General features: G+C 43.6%; 1 protein-coding gene across 1 annotated transcript in view; it reads left to right on the top strand.

Annotated features, from left to right (window-relative positions):
- ASAP1 (ArfGAP with SH3 domain, ankyrin repeat and PH domain 1) overlaps window positions 1-18,043 on the top strand; it is a 326,825-nt gene that overhangs the window by 245,641 nt on the left and 63,141 nt on the right. Inside the window, exons 8-11 of the mRNA XM_065902602.1 lie at window positions 5,125-5,254; window positions 6,647-6,732; window positions 14,420-14,495; window positions 15,934-16,020. Of these exons, the coding sequence (XP_065758674.1) occupies window positions 5,125-5,254; window positions 6,647-6,732; window positions 14,420-14,495; window positions 15,934-16,020 (379 nt within the window). The remainder of the gene's footprint in view (window positions 1-5,124; window positions 5,255-6,646; window positions 6,733-14,419; window positions 14,496-15,933; window positions 16,021-18,043) is intronic.

The following is an 18,043-nucleotide window of genomic DNA, read 5'->3' as shown; positions in this document are numbered from 1 at the left end:
ATAAACATGAGAGAATAAAAGCATTTCCGTAGGCAGCAATAACAGTAAAGTGAAAACACAAGCCAAAGAAAAACAAATTCAGGATTAAAATGTTTTCCCTGAAACCACTTCTGTAATTGCTTATGTAATATGCACATCATTGAGGATTTGCTGCCTAAGGAATGCTTCTAATGTGCTGTGACAGTGACAAGTGGTGCTGAGAACAGAAGGGTTCCTAAAATGGCCAGCCAGGGTAAGTGAAGGCCGGGGGCCATGGGGTCAGGCCCTCGTGTCTTGCCCTGTGTGAGTGGGTCGTGAGTGCTCACAGGACTGCCAGGCCCAGGGGCACCTGCACACAGCAGGAAGGAGTTAGAACTGAGTCCTTACAAGGGGGGTGGGTCTCCTGAGTTGTCCCCACATCCCTCAGGTTTCTCTTGCTGTCCCTTCTTGGTTCGTCTGTACTGTATTGCCGTGATAGGTGAGGATTTACCACCCTTGTATAACCATCCCCCATCACTTTTCCACCCCACACCCTCCCCAATTGTCCAATAAGATAAATACAGTGATTTGTGTTTTAATCCAGTTGTCAGTGATTACATTTTTGCGAGTATAAATATGCATTGTTGAACATGTATATGTGCTCAGGCTGTCCATGGGATTCTCCAGGCAAGAATACTGGAGTAAGTTGTCATTTCCTCCTCCAGTGGATCTTCCTGACCCAGGGATCGAACCCACATCTCCTGCATCAGCAGCCTGGTTCTTTACCTCTAGCGCCATCTGGGAAGCCCTGAACGTTCATGCATTAGTCTTTTTGTGGATGGGTTTGTCCAAATATGAATTCCTTTGTCTTAGATAAATATCTAGTGGGGGAATTGTTGAGTTACTGGGTAAATATATGTTTAATTTCATTTTTAAAACTCTCAAATAGGTTTCCAAAGTGTTCACCCCGTTCTTACTACACCATCATTGTATGGAAGTTCTCATTGTTCCACATCAGTAGCATTTGAGATTGTCCATCTTAATTGGGTATTTATTTTTCATCTCTGTGATCACCAGTGAATCCCTTCTTTGTTTGCTTACTGGCCATTTATTGATATGTCTTACAAAGGGGTCAAATATTAAATAAATATGTATTGTCAGTCTGAAGGTGTGCTATGATTGAATTCCCACTTTTTTTTTTTGCTTTTTCTTAATGAATCAATTGCCTCATTTATTCATGTACTCAGTTGTACATGAATCTATTGTGAATTTTTATTATCCCAGCAGATGTCCAATACCTATTAATGTTGCTGCTGAGCAGATGCATGATGTATATTATTATGGTGATTATATATCTATTATCATTAAATTCTCTATCAGTTCCTTTGCCCTCCTGGAGACATCCTTCCAAGGCCCCCTATGTCAGCAGAGGGGCTTCCTTCATAGCTCAGTTAGTAAAGAATTTGCCTGCAATGCCAGAGACACAGGTTCAATTCCTAGATCAGGAATATCCCCTGGAGAAAGAAATGGCAACCCACTCCAGTACTCTTGCCTGGAGAATCCCATGGGCAGAGGAGCCTGGTGGGCTGCAGTCCATGGGGTCACAAGAGTCGGACACGACTGAGCCTAGAGAGGTCAGCAGAGCGGCTCTCACCCTGGGGCTCCCCCTAGTGGTAGACCTATTTCCTTGCCGTGGTAGGCGCAGTATTTTGTGAGCACACCACCTCTTCCCTGACGGTTCCCTGATAGCTCAGCTCTGTTGGTATAGAATCTGCCTGCCATGCCTGAGACCCTGGTTTGATTCCTGGGTCGGGAAGATCCGGTGGAGAAGGGATAGGCTACCAGCTCCAGTATACTTGGGTTTCCCTTGTGGCTTAGCTGGTGAAGAATCCAGCTACAATGCAGGAGACTGGGCTTCGATCCCTTGGTTGGGAGGATCCCCTGGAGAAGGGAAAGGCTACCCATTCCACTATTCTGGCCTGGAGATTTCCATGGACTGTATAGTCCAGGGGATCACAAAGAGTCAGATACAACTGAGCAACTTTCACTTTCATGCCACCTCCAGCCCTTCCCAGAGAGCAGCCCTAAAGGAGGTAAAATTTTCAGGTTTTGCATGTCCAGCAATCCCTTCCTTCTGCCATCACACAAAATTGAGAGATGGCTGAATATAAAATTTCAATTTTGTAATCATTTTCTTATAAAATGTTGAAAGCATTACTCCATTGTTCTGCAATTTCCACTGTTGCTCGTGAAAAAAAAAAAATCAGATGTCTCTGATCCCCATTTCTTTATGTGTGTGATACATGGAGGCTTTAGGGGGGCCGTGGTTGGTTTATTTTCAGTTAGACCATGTTCAAGTCTTCCCTTTATGAGTGGTCTTACGGAGCTGCTTCTTAAGCCATGGTGTGTGCACTGACGTTTGGTTTGTCGTTTTTTAGTCCTTCACGAAAAGTCTGGAAACTTTTCATGTGATTCCTCAGGTTTTTTTTTTTTTTAACCAACACACCTTATCATACAATGTTGGACTTTCTAGGTTGTCCTTATACTTTTCTTCTCTTTTCTGTCCTATTTATGTCTTAGGTTATTTCTTCACCTTTTTTCCCACTGTTTCTGTTTGTTCGTGTGTGTGTGTATTATTTTGGCTATCATGTTTTAAATTTCTAAAAGCTCTTTTTCTCAGTTAGTTGGGATTGTGGGGAGCTTTTTTGTTTATATGGTTTCTTGTTTTGTAGAGGCACTGTTTTAGCTCTCTGAGGATTTGGTTACCTTTTATAAATTTTTTTCTGCTTTCTTACTGCCCTGGTTCCCTATGCCACCCCAGCCCTGCTGTTTGTCTTCTTTGACCTCTCCCTTTCATTTTGGGACCTTTGCTCAATTATCCTTATTGTCCCTGACTGCCCATTCATATCTCAGAGCAAGGCACCCAGGTGTTCACTGAAAGGTCATGTACATATCAGGGCTTCTCGAGAGAGCTAGAGCTGCCGCTTTAGGTATTAAGTTTGGGGGATGTCAAGCCAGATTTTTAATCGGGATTATTCTACATGTCAGTATCCAGAGGTCTGTCTTCTGGGATCACCCAGCCCCTCGTGCCCCCATCTAGTGAGTGTATATTGTTCTGGAAGCTGCAGAAGGCAGGGGACCCTGTCATTTGGGGTGTAGACTTTTCTCTCTTCAGACCTGCTTATCCAAATCTTTGTTGAATTCTCTCTTTTTTTTTTTTTCTTTTTGGTCTCCAATTCCTGTCTTTGGGAAATTATACTTTTTTAATGACTTTCCTATCATTTTAGTGAGCTTGGTGAAGGAAGAATAAATAAGTGCACATGGTCATCACCATGTTAACCCAAAGTCTGTCATCGCTCAGTTAGGTCCTACTCTTTGTGACCCCATGGACTGCAGCATGCTAGGCTTCCCTGTCCTTCACCATCTCCTGGAGTTTGCTCAAACTCATATCCACTAAGTTGGTGATGCCATCCAACCTTCTTATCCTCTGCCACCCCCTTCTCTTTTTGCCTTCCTTGTTTGCCAGCACTAGGGTCTCTTCCAGTGAGTTGGGTCTTCACATCAGGTGGCCAAAGTATTGGAACTTCAGCTTCAGCATCAGTCCTTCCAATGTATATTCAGGGTTATATTTCCTTTAGGATTGACTGGTTTGATCTCCTTGCAGTCTGTCATTACTATTAGGTTTTTCCCTGCTCATGTGCCCTCTCCAGAATCTGTAGCTTCCTGCTTCTCTTCCCCCCCACACCAGTGAAGAGAGAGCTGAGGCTTATTCTCCTTCTGGTAAAATCCCTGCCTTCACACCCATTTAACCTGTGAGGTTCATGATGGAAGAGTTGCTTAGATATGGCAGGCACTAGGGTATTACAGCGAATCTTAGCCCAGTTTGTAAGTTTTTCATTGAGTTGATGGCTCGATTTTTCTACTATGTTTGTATTTTGGCAAAGATATTGGCTTTCTTGGGGTTTGATTTCCCACCACGGCAATTTAAAAGAAAACTCAAAGGCTAGGTCAGTCTTTGCTTTCACAACTCTAAATGATAGGCTCTCTTTTGTGAGAACTTTAATATTGCTTGTGAGTGAATGTGGGGGAAAAGAATTTTTGGTGAGAGATAACACTGGTGAAGGTTAAGTTTTACTGGTTGAGGTATATAGCATTAAAAAAAAAAAAAAAAAAAGTGTGTCTAGTTGAATGAATCTTGCAGTGTAGGAGGCCCGGGTTTGATTCCTGGGTCGGGAAGATCCCCTAGAGAAAGAAATGGCAACCCACTCCAGTATTTTTGCCTGGAGAATCCCAGGGACAGAGGAGCCTGGCAGGCTACAGTCCATTGGGTCGCAAGAGTCAGAAACGACTTAGCGACTAAACCACCACCAGTTGAATGAAACCTGAAATGAAGCAGTCATTAAGAAAGTCTGAGTTAGAAAGAAAGAAATTAGAAGTCTGCTTTCAGATTAAATGGATTTTTAGAAAAAGAGCTGTGGCCATTGGTATCGATACCAGAATATCATCTGGCATAGTCAAGCATCCCCCTCAGGTACTCTCAGTTTAATGTGGTTTCCCTGCGCTTATTTCCTTGGCTCCCTCCTGGCCCCCTCCCAACTAAAGAGCATTTTCACAGCATTCCAAATAAGAGATTTGGATTTCTCCTAAATTTTGACTGTGTACAATCCATTGCCAGGTGGTTAAATGATTAAAGCATCATTAGGGAGTGAAAAACAACCTATGTTTAGAGAAATATTGAATATTACCTTTGGCTAACTTTTGTGCATGCCTCCAAAGGCCCATTATATACTCTTGAAATAACTCTCAAGTCTTATAATCTATTAATAATCAAGACATGCCTGAGGCCTCCAACCTCCTGATTTCTTTTGCATCGTGTAAAGTGCTTTGCAGAAAAAGTCAGCTGTCACAGTGACTTGATGCCAACCAGCATGGAAGAGAACTTTTGTGAATCCTGTCAAGGGTGAGATCACAGTGAAAACAGGCAGTGTCCTTGGGGAAAATGCATGCAATGTGTTGACTCTCTCTGAACTCAAGATGTTCAACTTTCGATCGATGCTGTCCATTTAAGAGTCTAGTAATGAAGAAAGAGTCAAATGGCTGTCCTTAAAGGAAGGACAGGCGTGTGGGTTTTCTGTTCTTAAACGACGGCGTCTGCTTTGGGTACAGTACCAAAATTGAGAAGGAGAAGAGGGAGCACGCCAAGCAGCACGGGATGATCCGCACGGAGATCACCGGCGCCGAGATCGCGGAGGAAATGGAGAAGGAGCGGCGCCTCTTCCAGCTCCAGATGTGCGAGGTAAGGACGGCCTGAAGTCAGCCCTGCACCTCGGACGCGGTTCCCCCTCGCCTTTCCTGCTGGTCAGCCGTCTTTATGCTTAAACTCGGGCTGTGGTTTGATGATTAGAGGAGGGGACTGTTTCTCAAGGACTCTAATCTCCACTTTTCTCCAAGCCTTTTGGGATCTGCCGTCTCCCTGTTGTCTCTTATTTTGAGCCCGGGTCCTAAGGGGCTCTTTAAGCCAAACGGGATTCTTTGGTGAGAACTTTAATATTGCTTGTGAGTGAGTGTGGAAAAAAAAATTGAGGAGTGAAAGGTAACAGTAGTGAATATTAAATTTTACTAGTACAGGTTGTGCAGCATGGCGTTTTGTTTGTTTTGTTTTTAACCCTGTGTCCAGTTTGAATGAAACTGAAATGAAGTAGTCACTAAGAAAGTCTGAATTCGTGGAGGGGTGGGGGAAAATGCAATGAAAAGCATGTTACCTTAGACTTAGAGCAGTGGTTCTCAAACTGGGTTCCCATTGAACACTGGCATTCCTTGACCTAGAGACCAACTCACTCTGATATTGAGTAATGGATTTTTTTTTTTTTTTTGCAGTTTTCAGAAAATATTAAAATAGAATTTTCTCAGTTTCGAGTTTTTCTTCCTTCATTTCTTTTTTTTTTAAATTTTTGTCCTGCCCTCCCTTCATCAGCCTTCAGCTCCTTCTGGGAGTTTATCTGTTCATGAGCACTTTCACACCGTAAACAAGTGAACAAGAAGCAAACAATATCAACTGAAAATCTTGGCCAGTCATGAAAATCAGAGCCAGTAATGTTTAGCACATAAATGGCAACCCACTCCTGTGTTCTTGCCTGGAGAATCCCAGGGACAGAGGAGTCTAGCGGGCCATGGTCCATGGGGTCGCAGAGAGTCGGACACGACTGAAGTGACTAAGCAAGCAAGTGCATTATTTTATTTATTTTATTTTTCTTCTTTCCCTTTTTAGTACCTGAAGTACTTTCCAATTTACCTCTTTGGTCTGAACGTTTGAGTATCTTACAGCATTTTCCTTAAAGAGAATGCCATTTGTCTTTCAATCCATCTTTCAGGTTTTGTCCACGTGAACAATGAGTTCGAGATCCACTGCACTGGGGTGGGGGTGGGATAATCCATTATTCCAGAATGTTTTGCTGTGTTTGGTTTCTGCTTGTCTAGTAAACTAATCTTAAGCATTTATAAAATCCTAACACGCTAATCAGTTTGTGTTGTACGCTTGTGACTGTCAGATCAGCGTTCCCTAAGTCAGCTCACTGTCTGGCTGCAACCCCGCCTGCTGCAGACTCACGATCGGTGATCTGGCACCCAAACCCACGCCAGAGAGCCTTCCCTGTAATGATCAACATCCAATTCTGTTTTATTTCCACAGTATCTCATTAAAGTTAATGAAATCAAGACCAAAAAGGGTGTGGATCTGCTGCAGAACCTGATAAAGTATTACCACGCACAGTGCAAGTAAGTGGACTGTTGCAGCCGTGATCATCAGCCCATGTAGGGCTCCGCCGTGTGGTCGGCTTCCTTCCTTCTTTCTTTTCTGGCCTTCATTTGGTCCCTGTGCATAGTTGTTGTAGTGACCTTCTGTGGCCAAATGCTGAGAAATGGTTTTGTCTCCCACCTTCTGTGTTTTCTGTAAATCAGTCTCTCGAATTAAGGGCAGTTGTTCGGCTTCTCTAATGCCGTTTTACAGATGCTGGCATTGGCCTTGACAGTCCGTGGGGCTGTCATGGCAAATGCACGGTGGCTGTGTCACTTTGCCACTACAGAGGCCTTTCTAGTAACTTCCCTCCCCCACTTAACTTAGCATCTTACCCGTTACTGGGTCATTTGTGCAACATAATTCCTACGTGGGACTGTTTTTGTTTCATTTTTTCCATCATCCAAATTAAGTGGAACTGAACACTTTGGACGCTGGCAGGACTCGGTGTTCATATTGAGTGCCTGTGTAGCTGCTGCCGTGTTTTGGGGAGACACAGTCGTTCTGCTCGGGCCCCGCTGTGACTTGCGGTGCAGGCCCCCCTTGTATTGTGCTTGGGGCACCACGTTTACATCATCACCTCTCCTTTACTTTCTGGGTTAGCTTTCTTGGGTTTTATGGTAGAATTTCTGTCTGAAAATGTACTGATTACTGTTAAAGTCTGTACTGCATCTGTGGACTCTAGAGAGAAATAGTGCATGGACATTCCAAAATGGTCCAGGCAGCTCTCATAGGCATAAGTAGACGACTGTACAAGTCATTAGTATTATACTAGAGGAGATGCTTACTCTCCAAGAGGTTAAATTTTGTAATTTCCTTTGGTCATCTCTTGTATTCTTTTTTATAATATCATACCTAGGAAAACCTTTGTGTTCAACGGAAACGTTCAAGGGAGCCAGCATTAATGTGAGGGGAAAAGCACCAGGCTTGAGTGGGGCAGATAGGGGACTTCAAATCCAGGCTCTGGTAACCATGTGATCCTTGTCAGGCGCTTCTCTAAACTGCAGTACCCTCACCGGTCAGGTGGGGTCAGGTGGGGCTAAGGTTCGTAGTAGACCCACCTCGGATTTGGGGAAGATGCGAGAATTAAGTGAGAAAATGCGTATACCTGCTGCCCTGTGCCTGTTTGCTGCTCAGGTGATTCTAAGTGGAAATAAGAATCATTTTTATTATACAGGATTGTTTCTGTTCGGGAAGATCAAACTTTTAACAATCAACTTGTTATTTACATAAATTCGATTTTACTCTTTTCCTCTTTTCAAAGTAAATTCTACTTTCTATGAAGGTTTCAGATACAAGAATAATACAGTGAAATGGAAACAGTTCCATATTTATAAGATAATTTGACCTGTAGAAGCCTCATACTGAAGACCCAGACTGACCTTTGCCTTCTTATCACAGCAGAGTGCTTATGAAACTTTGAAATGTGTAGTGGTGGTCCCTGATTTTAGTTTAGGGGGAGTCTTTCCTCTTTCATCAGTTTTAGTTTTCCTCAACACAGATCTTCCTTTTACACTTGTGCAGAAATCAGTGAATCTCCCCGTCTTCTCAGTCACAACATTTGAGATGCTCCCTGGTGCTCCAGTGTTTAGGATTTAGAGCTGTCTCTCAATTACAGCCATTGAGCAGCAAGTCTGATTTCACCTGATTTTAGAAATCTCTTTTGATCTCAAAAATCTCTTAAGTCATATAGGAGGATTTAACTTACACAAACATGAGTTTTCCAAAAATAAGACATATGTAAACTACAGATATATTAGCCTTTGTTGGTAAAGGTGAAAAGCAGAGCATCTTCCCTTGATTCTTGTTTTTTTCTCCTTCCACAAATATTTATCAGTCTCCTAGCAGAAGCCAGGGACTTTGCTAGGTTCTAGGATGCAGCGACGTACCAAGGCTTCTGCCCTTGGGAGTTCATTGTGTGATGCAGGAAGTAAGTCACATGAAGAATCATCACGCGGCTGGAAAGTGACTGATAACACAGAGAATCAAGAGGGGGACAGACTTCTGGCTACAGAGGCGACTGAGGGCTCCTTAAAAGCGGTGGGGGCACTTGGAATTGGACTTGGAGGAAGGCTGGCATTTGGACACTAGACCCTGGTAGAAGCATCTACCCCAGGGCAGAGAAAGATCAGCAGAAGGAAACCCCACTCACTAAACACCTCCCGGCGGGGAGAGCGATTCAGAGACATCCGGCAGGAGAGCTGGGCTGTGTTGTAATCCGACCCTGGCTGCCCCACGTTGAGCCCCACAGATGCCCTTACAGCGAGAGGCCAGTGGAGCTTTCTTTCGAGGAGTCTTCTCCCTCCTTCCTAACTCAGTCAGTCTCCCCAAACCCTTAACAAATGTAGGGTGGACCTGTAAAGCATTTTACTTAGATCTAAAAAGAGGAATTTCATATTCTGAGAACCTGATTCCAGTTCTCAAAATGATTTTTTTTAACACAAAGTCAGGTGTTGCTCCAAAATGAATTTGCTCTGATAATCTTTCATCATAGTACTTGTACCCGGCAGGGATATAGCTGCTGCCGTGGAAAAATAAAGGGTGCAGAAAAGAAGAACTTGAGTCACTCATTTCAGCTCGCCCACACCAATTACTCCTGACTTGCCAACATGAACATTGTCAGTAACATGCTGTTTCCAAGACAAATGTATTATTCTACTGCTCAGCCACCCCTTCTAGCAGTGGCAAGTATCATTATGGTCTGCAGACTCAAGAGCACTTTCACACATTACTTTATCATCTTTCGTCTTACAGATAATAACAGCTAGAATTTACCAAAAGCAATCAGGAAATTGTAGCTCAGAAAAGATCAGTAACTTGCCCAAAGGCACAGTCAGTCATTTAATAGATGCTCAATTAATATGTGTCAAAAGAGACAGAACAAGGAACCAAAGGGGAAAAAAGTAAAAATGGATTTCGAAGTTAAAAACTTGTGAGTGAAAGGATACTGCTAAGAAAGTGAGAGGACAACCCACAGGAGGGGAGAAAAGATTTGCAAACTGTTTATCAGATAAGCGTCTAGTGTCCAGAATGTATAAAGAACTCTTAAAACTCAACAACAAACAGAGAGCACAGTTTTAAAAATAGACCAAGAATTCAGATATCCGGTTCTCCCAAAAAGATACACGAATGGCCAGAAAGCCCATGATTAAATGCTCACTATCATTAGTCATTTGAGAAGGGCAAATCAGAGCCCCAGTGTGAAGCCTCACCACACTCAGTGGCCAGGACCATAATTAAAAGCAGCAGTGGCAGAGGGGTGTGGCCGCCAGTGCAGTGGAGTAAGCCAGGGAGACGGGCTGCAGGACAGCACATTCCAGAGATGACGTCCAGGCCAGACGTAGAAGGGCAGCCTCACCGAGCCACCAGGAGGGTCATCCGTGCCCAAGGGGGTTTCCACAGCAAGTGGTCTTAGCTGAGACACCGAGAGAGGCTGCAGCGTTATTGGAACGCCCAGCTAGCTGATTGCAAGAGATGACAGGCTGTATATAGCCCAACTCCTTTTAGCCTGGGTTTGTTTTCATACTGGTTCAGATTACTGAAAGAGGAAGAGTTGAGACACAGAAGACTGACTTCTCAGCTTCCAGTATGGCACTGTTGCGCTTGTGATGCGTTCAGTTAGACAGTTAGACACAAGTTCAGCCCAGGTTTAAGAAGTAGGGTGCAAACTCTATCATGTGATTTAAGGAACTCAGAGTAGATCTGAAAGGATTTTATATGTATAACTGATTACTTTGCTGTATGCGTGAAAGTAGCAATATTACAAATCAACTTCAATTTTCTTAAAAAATTACTTTAATTGAAAGAAGCCAGATGCAAAAGATTACATATGATGTGATTCCATTTAAGTGAAATGTCCGGACAAAGCAAGCCCTTTGAGGCAGAAAGCAGATTGTTGTTTGCTAGGGGATGGAGGAAGATAGAAATTGGGGGTCACTGTCCATAGGTACAGTGTTCTTTTTGGAGTGATGGAAATGTTCTGGAATTAGGTAGTGGTTGCATAACAGTAAATACACTAAAAACTATTGAACTGTACACTTTAAAATGATGTATCATTTTATGTTACATGAATTTTATCTTACTTTTTTTAATGGGAAAAAAACACCCAACAAAACAAAAACAAAGATTCTTGAAACTTAAAAGTTGAAAGGTGGCAGAACCAATTCTTGAACTCTGCATGCTTTCAGTTTGCAGAAATTCTGATTTGTAAGCCTGGAATTGGAATTGGGCGTCTGTATTTTTAAGAATCTCCATATTCGAGTCCAGTCTACCACTATCTACTGTCTCTTTGGGTCTGAACTGTCAAGATGTATTTGCAGTTAATTAGTACTTACACGGAGAAGGCAATGGCACCCCACTCCAGTACTCTTGCCTGGAAAATCCCATGGACGGAGGAGTCTGGTAGGCTGCAGTCCGTGGGGTTGCTAGGAGTCGGACAGGACTGATCGGCTTCACTTTCACTTTTCACTTTCATGCATTGGAGAAGGAAATGGCAACCCACTCCAGTGTTCTTGCCTGGAGAATCCCAGGGATGGGGGAGCCTGGTGGGCTGCTGTCTATGGGGTCGCACAGGGTCGGACACGACTGAAGTGACTTAGCAGCAGCTTAACAGTACTTACACTGCCCCTGTGCTCTCAAGTTTCTTAAATACCGCAGAACCTACAAAGAATATATCTGGGGAAAAATATCCCCATTACCTAGACAGCTGGGAATCAATACCTGACTTAGGCCAAACCTAAAACTTGGAAATGAGGTTTTCCGAAGGGGCTGGTGGTTGGATTGTGAGAGGGTGCTTTTTAAAATTTTTGCTTTATAATTTGTTTTCTAGAACCGCACTCTCTGCTATTCCAGGTTATCCTAACTTACGAAAATAATGCTCTGCGAATCTTTCAGCTTTTGGCCAAGCAGTACCTCTTCCTAAGCCAAGCAGTACATGTGATAAAGGGGTATCAGGGAGACCTTCCACTCTCTCATTCTTTTAAATTAAAAGGAAGAACAAAATATTTTCCTCCCCCGTCACTGCTTAGAGCGACTTGAGAAAGAAGCGAAGTTCATGGTGACTCTCAGGATCAAGAAGGTTCTGAGTTGTTCTAAGGAGGATGTGTCTTACCTGGTGGATGGGTGACGGTGTCGGGCACTCCTGTGCTTGCTCTCTGCCTCTGGAGGCGTGTCTTAGCTCCTCAGTGTAAATGCAGGGGTCATTCTGCCCATCAGTTGGCAGCTTACCTTTTTCTCGCACCCAGTACCTTTAAAATGTGGTCATGTTGCTTTCAAGCTGCTTATTTAAAGAAAATGAGCCAGTCCTGCTGTGTTCCTAAGGTCAGAAAAATGAAGAAGCCCATTTTGCCGGCCTGTGGCCATCATACTGTGCCTGGCAGTTTATCTTGGTGCTCATGAGAACTCTGCCAGGTCCATGCCATTCTGTTCATTTCCTGTAGAAGGACATCAAGACACAGGGCTCCAGAGATGATATTGTTATTTGGTGGGAGAGTGAAGATTTGGGCCCAGGTCAGCCTTGTGCTTTAATTACCTATGCTCCAGAGATGGGAAAATGTATACTCAAATCCAGACTCTGCACTTAATGACTCGATGACCCTAGAAAACCCACTTGACCTCGCTGAGCCTGTTTCTTTATCTGTCTTAACAGGTTAATGATGATAATTACCTATTTTGTTAGATTGTAGAGACCTTTAAAAAGGGATATTCATGAATTATGCATAATGGTGAGTGACTGGCGCTGGGTACTCAATTACACATTAGCTGCCATTATTATTGCATCATCACCTAGTTTCCGGATTATTTCAGGAACTTACAGAGAAATTGGCCAGGGGACAAGTGGATGTCACTCGGCAGTTTCCGCTTCTGTAGGGAAAGCATCCAAGTCCAGGCTGAGTGATGGGTCATCAGAGCTGACACTCATGTTTCGCTCTCCAGTCAGCAGAACACTCATCGGTAGTGGCCCATCCGATGCCCCTTGAAGTTCAGAAAGCATGCACAGGTGGAGCAAAGCATGCTCGTGGTCAGCCAAGGGCAGTAACCCGCCCCAGGTTGTTATACGCACGGTGAGGTTTGGAGCCAGAATACGATACGCTTTTTACTCCTAGGGCCAGGCGTTTCCGCTGACCGGGAACCAGGTCAGAGGGAGGGAAGACTGGCGCAGGGAGGCGGGGCCTCGGTGGAAGGTTGCGGCTCTGAGCCCCCGCCGGCAGGCGGCAGTGCGGAGCGTGGATGCGGCGGGGCGGTCGGGTCGGGGGGAGGGCTCTGTTGACAGCGGTGCTGGCCACTGGATGTCACTGACTGTCGGAATGCGTTGTTCCCCTGCGGCCCCCCCTCCGCCCCCGGCATCCCCCTGCCCCCCCTCCGCCCCCGGCACCTCCCCGGCCCCCCCCCCACCCCCCCGCTTCCCACCAAAAACCAGAAGTTGGCCCTAAAGTAATCATCTGAGAAGGACTCGGCTCAGCCTCAGCCTCCTAGGCTGAGTGTTGATTCTTTCATTTTATTTTGCCTGAGTAATATATGGTCTTAAGAAAATCTTTAGAAAATGGAGCTAATGGGGGAAAAATGGAGGGAGGCGGAAGGGGACTTGTAATCTCCTCACTCTGAAATTTACTGGATTTACGTATGTGATTTGTTTTGTTTACAACATTGGTTCATACTGTAGATTAAAATCATTCCTCCTTACTTTGATTTTTCTTAGTCTGTGTCACGTTGGGAAGAATTTAACTGTAGGCAGGTAAACTGCCTGGGTTTTTCTTCAGCCTTTTGACTGGTAGGGATTATCCCTCCTTCCAGCCCGCCTTCACTGCTGGTAAAGAACTTCACATTTTTATCAATACCATCTCAAACTGAAACCATCCCTCTTTCTCCATAAAATGTATGTTTTATGACACTCCTTGCAGGCTGTTCAAATCTCAGTTTGCTTCTTCCTCACCTGGAGCAGCACTGCCCAGTAGAACTTTCTGAAGTGATGGAAATTTTTTAAAATTTATTTTTAATTGAAAGATAACTGCTTTACGATATTGTGTTGGTTTCTGCCATACTGAAGTGATGGAAGTGTTGATATTCTTTTCTGTCTCAACTGGCATCCACCAGCCACACGTGGCAACTGAGCACTTGAAATGTGGCTGGTGAGTCTTCATGAACTGAAAGCTTTCGGAATTCATTGGTACCACTGATTCAACAGCCTTTGTTTCAAATATGTTGGGACACAGAGACCTTGGAAAACGCAAAGAACCCTAGCTGACTGTCCTCTGGCCTTTATTGCTCTCCTTAATGTCCAGTTTGGCTTCATTTACTCATTTACTGGTTTATGTGTCTGTCTCTTTTGAATTCAAATTTGGCACAACCATGAAGAACTGTACTTCGTATAAATCAGTGTTGGGACTATAGCTGTTGCTTGCAGTATCCACGTGACAGCTGCTAGCATATGTCACATGGTGCCTGTAGTTTGGGCTTCCCTCATGGCTCAACCAGTAAAGAATCTGCCTGCCTGTATAATTTGTTGGTACATCTTTATAAAATACTGAAATTAGTTTTGTAAGTGTTTGTGTAGATATATGGGTAGAGAGTAAATGTGTACCTATAGAAATTTCAGATTTTTCAGGTAACTATGGTTCATATCTTTTTTTTTTTTAAACTGCTGGTAATCTCTGTTATTTTCCTTTGTAGTTTCTTTCAAGATGGTTTGAAAACAGCTGATAAATTGAAACAGTACATTGAGAAACTGGCTGCTGATTTGTATAATGTAAGTTCTTTACAAAATGCATTCACTTTAACTTGCTTTTGTAGATAGTAAATTTGCAATCTGTATTCTAAGAGTGCTAAAGAAGACAAGGTTAAGTGATGTGTCAGCATAAACCAAGGGCTAACAAACACTTTTTTCCCCTCCAGTTTAACTCAGAGAAATCATCCCTGATCAGATGTTCCAGAGTATGTTTCTGGGACATAGGAAGAGCGTGGGAAGGCAGGGAGCAGGTGCATGGCCATTGGTTCTGAATGACTTTCCATTCTGAGTTTAGTATCATCACATGAGTGCCCTTTCGTCAGCAGTTGCAGAAAGACAAAGGGAAATTTTTATCCTGGAAGGAAAGCAGCTAAGTGATTATCTCTGAATAGGCAGATTTATGATTTTTTTTTTTTGCTTGCTTGTTTTATATTCCCTCTCCTTTCTTTCCCCCTACTGTCTGTTTTGATTTTATAAGAAGAAAATCAAGAGGAAAACTTTTTTGAGAAAAAAACTAAATGCGTATGTAGAAATCTCAAATTTGTTCTTAATGAACCAGTTGGCAATGAATAATATTAAAAGTATATACAAGGACATAAGAAAAATAAAAATAAAATTGTATACCAGGACTTAATGTACAGCACATGGAAGTCTACTCAGTATCATGTGGCAGCCTGGATGGGAGGGCAGTTTGGGGGAGGATGGATACTTGCGTACTTGTGGCTGAGTCCCTTGCTGTTCGCCTGAAATCACCACAGCATTGTTAATTGGCTGTACCCCAGCACAAAATAAAAAGTTGGAAGTTTGGGGGGGGGGAATGAACATTCACTTTCAAATTTTTAAAAAAATGTATGTATTTAGGAGTGTAACTGCATGTATTCAAATAAAGTTTTAGTGTTACAAATGCCTTATATTCTGATAGAACTTCAAAAATACACAGCTGTGAATTTTTTCTGATTTTTCTTGAAAAAGCTAACGTGGCTCAGGTTGCAGTTAAATTCCAAGTAATTAGGCAAAGCACCACCAGTCCTTTGCCCTCGAGTAAACTTTGTAAACTTTTGTCTGTGCGTTAGCTCTGGGATTCTGGTCATTCTGAGGATTGTCTTCTGGCCCATTCAGTCACATCGTGGTATTTCCACTACCACCCTTTGAAAAACTCACATGACTCAGTGTTAACTTCTTACCTTTGTTTAAAATGGTCCTTCTGAGTTAATTGTCTAGCCTAGACGTACTACCTAATAAGAAGGCATGCTGCGTTATTCACTAATTTCCAACCTCACTGATAGTTTAAGAAGATGAGAAAATCGTGCCTGTCAAAAATGAGACCTTGTGAAGGACTTTAATAAGAAAATCGACTATATAATTGAATTGTTTGATGAGTGGTGTTTATTTGGATGGATTAAACTCTGCTCATAAATGTAGAGAGATGAGTGATAGAAGAAATGTTTTTCTCTCGTAGATCAAACAGACCCAGGATGAAGAAAAGAAACAGCTGACCGCACTCCGAGACCTAATAAAGTCCTCCCTTCAACTTGATCAGAAAGAAGTAGGTGGTCTTTGTGTTTTCAGCAGGGCTCACCTTCTGAGTAGGGGCCTCATATCCTCATCTGCAGAACAGGCATAGGGAGGGCTTCCTGCCAGGGTGGTCATGGTGGTGGGGGGGACAGATGAGCCCCAAGATACAGCTGTCATCTAAAATGCAGTAGAAATGGCCTCTAAGTTCCCATTCCCTCCTTGTGAAAAAACAAAAAACGATGTGCCCAGTTCCATGACCAGGTTTGCCACCCTGACTTTAAGAGCTGTGCTTCAGAAGAGCATCTCCCCAGGCTTTGAAGGGTAGGCATTGATGTGCACACCCCCATTCCTCTTAGATCATCCCGGTCTTTCCAGCCATCATTCTACCAGAAAAATAGAGAACTTACATTGAGACAGAGCATATAGAGCTTTTGCCCCCACAGTTAGGAAAATTCATGTGAGATTGTCCTTGTGGGCCGAAACGGAGTGTACAGTGAACGGTAAGTGTTAAATGAATGCAATACACATCCTTAATTACTAGTCTCATCTGTTCATTTGTTCTGTCAAGCATTTAATGAATACTTACGTGTGCCAGCAACTGTTCTAGGCACCGATCTTGGGTCCCTTTCATCAAGGAGCTCATTGCCTATTAGGTAATAGTCAGCCATGTGAACCAGCGATCAGACCTCAGCAGTATGGAGGCTGTAAGAGATTGGGAGGCCCACGCCAGAAAAGAGAAGAAGCCAGAAAGACTCGGGCAGAGTCTGCAGCCCTCCTGCAGCTTGGGGCAGGGTGGGTGGAGGAGTGAGAGATGCTACTTCTGAGGCAAAAACCCCACGTGGCTGTGGAGGGCCTGGGGTGCAACTGGAGGGAATGGACTTCTTGTGAAGGGCACGTGGAGCCGTGAGCACCATCACTGCATGGGAGAAGGTAGTACTTATGTTACGAAATTACGATGGATTCACAGTTGCAAGCTGATTTTTTTTTGTTTTTTTTTTTTTTAAATGTTGGCTGCACCCTGCATCATGTGGGATTTTAGTTCTCCAACCCAGGATCGGACCCACCCTTCCTGCAGAGAAAGGCAGTTTTAACCACTGGACCACTGGGGGAAGTGTCCCCCCCTCTTTTTTTTTAAATGTTGCAAACTAACTCTCTGTAAATTCCTAAAGTTTCCAAAAGGGGTTCAGTGAGTCCAAAACAGAAACAAAGCAAACCCCCTCAAGCATGCACCAGCACCATTAATCTTAAAGCAACCTTGCCCTCTACCCTCCTGCCTCCTCAAATCCAGTTTTTATATACATCCTGGGTGTTCATGCAGCGAGTGGAGCCTGTGGCCCTGCTCTGAGCACCTGCTGATCTCTGGAAGGAGGCATTGGGGCTGGGAGGCGTGTGGGCTTGTACCCAGCTCATCCGGTCTCCGCAGCGTCTGCACCTGTGCTTTGAGGCCTCAGACCTCGCTTACTGCCGGCCCTGGGAGAAGCTGTCTCCTTGTATGACTTCTGGGTGTAAGAGCACTAGAGATACCCAACTGGAGGGGTAAGAGCTAGGTCTCTGTCTGGGGAGAAAATGACACGGTTTTCAACTGGCAGTTGTGTTCTTAAGCACTTCCTACCTTTGTTTTGTCACATGGGATTACCTCTTTCCTGTGCATGGAAGCTTTCTTGGGAGAAAAAAAAAGACTATTACAGTCCCTTTTTGTTTTGCATAAAGACTATTCTGCTCACACTAGTTAAACAGCATAGTTGCATCTAAGCCTCTCATACACATGAGGAAATCCATCCACATGATTTATTTTAATTCCACCCCAAATTAATAAATAAGTTTTCATTAACACCACGTCCATAGTATTTTACAAGTGAAGTTGACTTTTCACAGCATGCCTGTCCCATTCTCATGGTGTTTATCATCTCTTATCACAAAATATGTTTAGAAGGTAATGATCTTTAATGACTTAGTAAATATGGAAGAAGACTGTCCACCAGAGAGTTCTCACACTCCAGTTCAGGAAGAGTGTAAAGTAATCTAAAATAAGGACTTGAGAAATTAAAGTCACC

This window comes from Muntiacus reevesi, chromosome 12 (genome assembly GCF_963930625.1).
Source record: "Muntiacus reevesi chromosome 12, mMunRee1.1, whole genome shotgun sequence".
NCBI classification, from domain to species: domain Eukaryota; kingdom Metazoa; phylum Chordata; class Mammalia; order Artiodactyla; family Cervidae; genus Muntiacus; species Muntiacus reevesi.
Note: the sequence above shows the minus strand (reverse complement) of the source record. Positions and strands in the feature narration are given on the sequence as shown.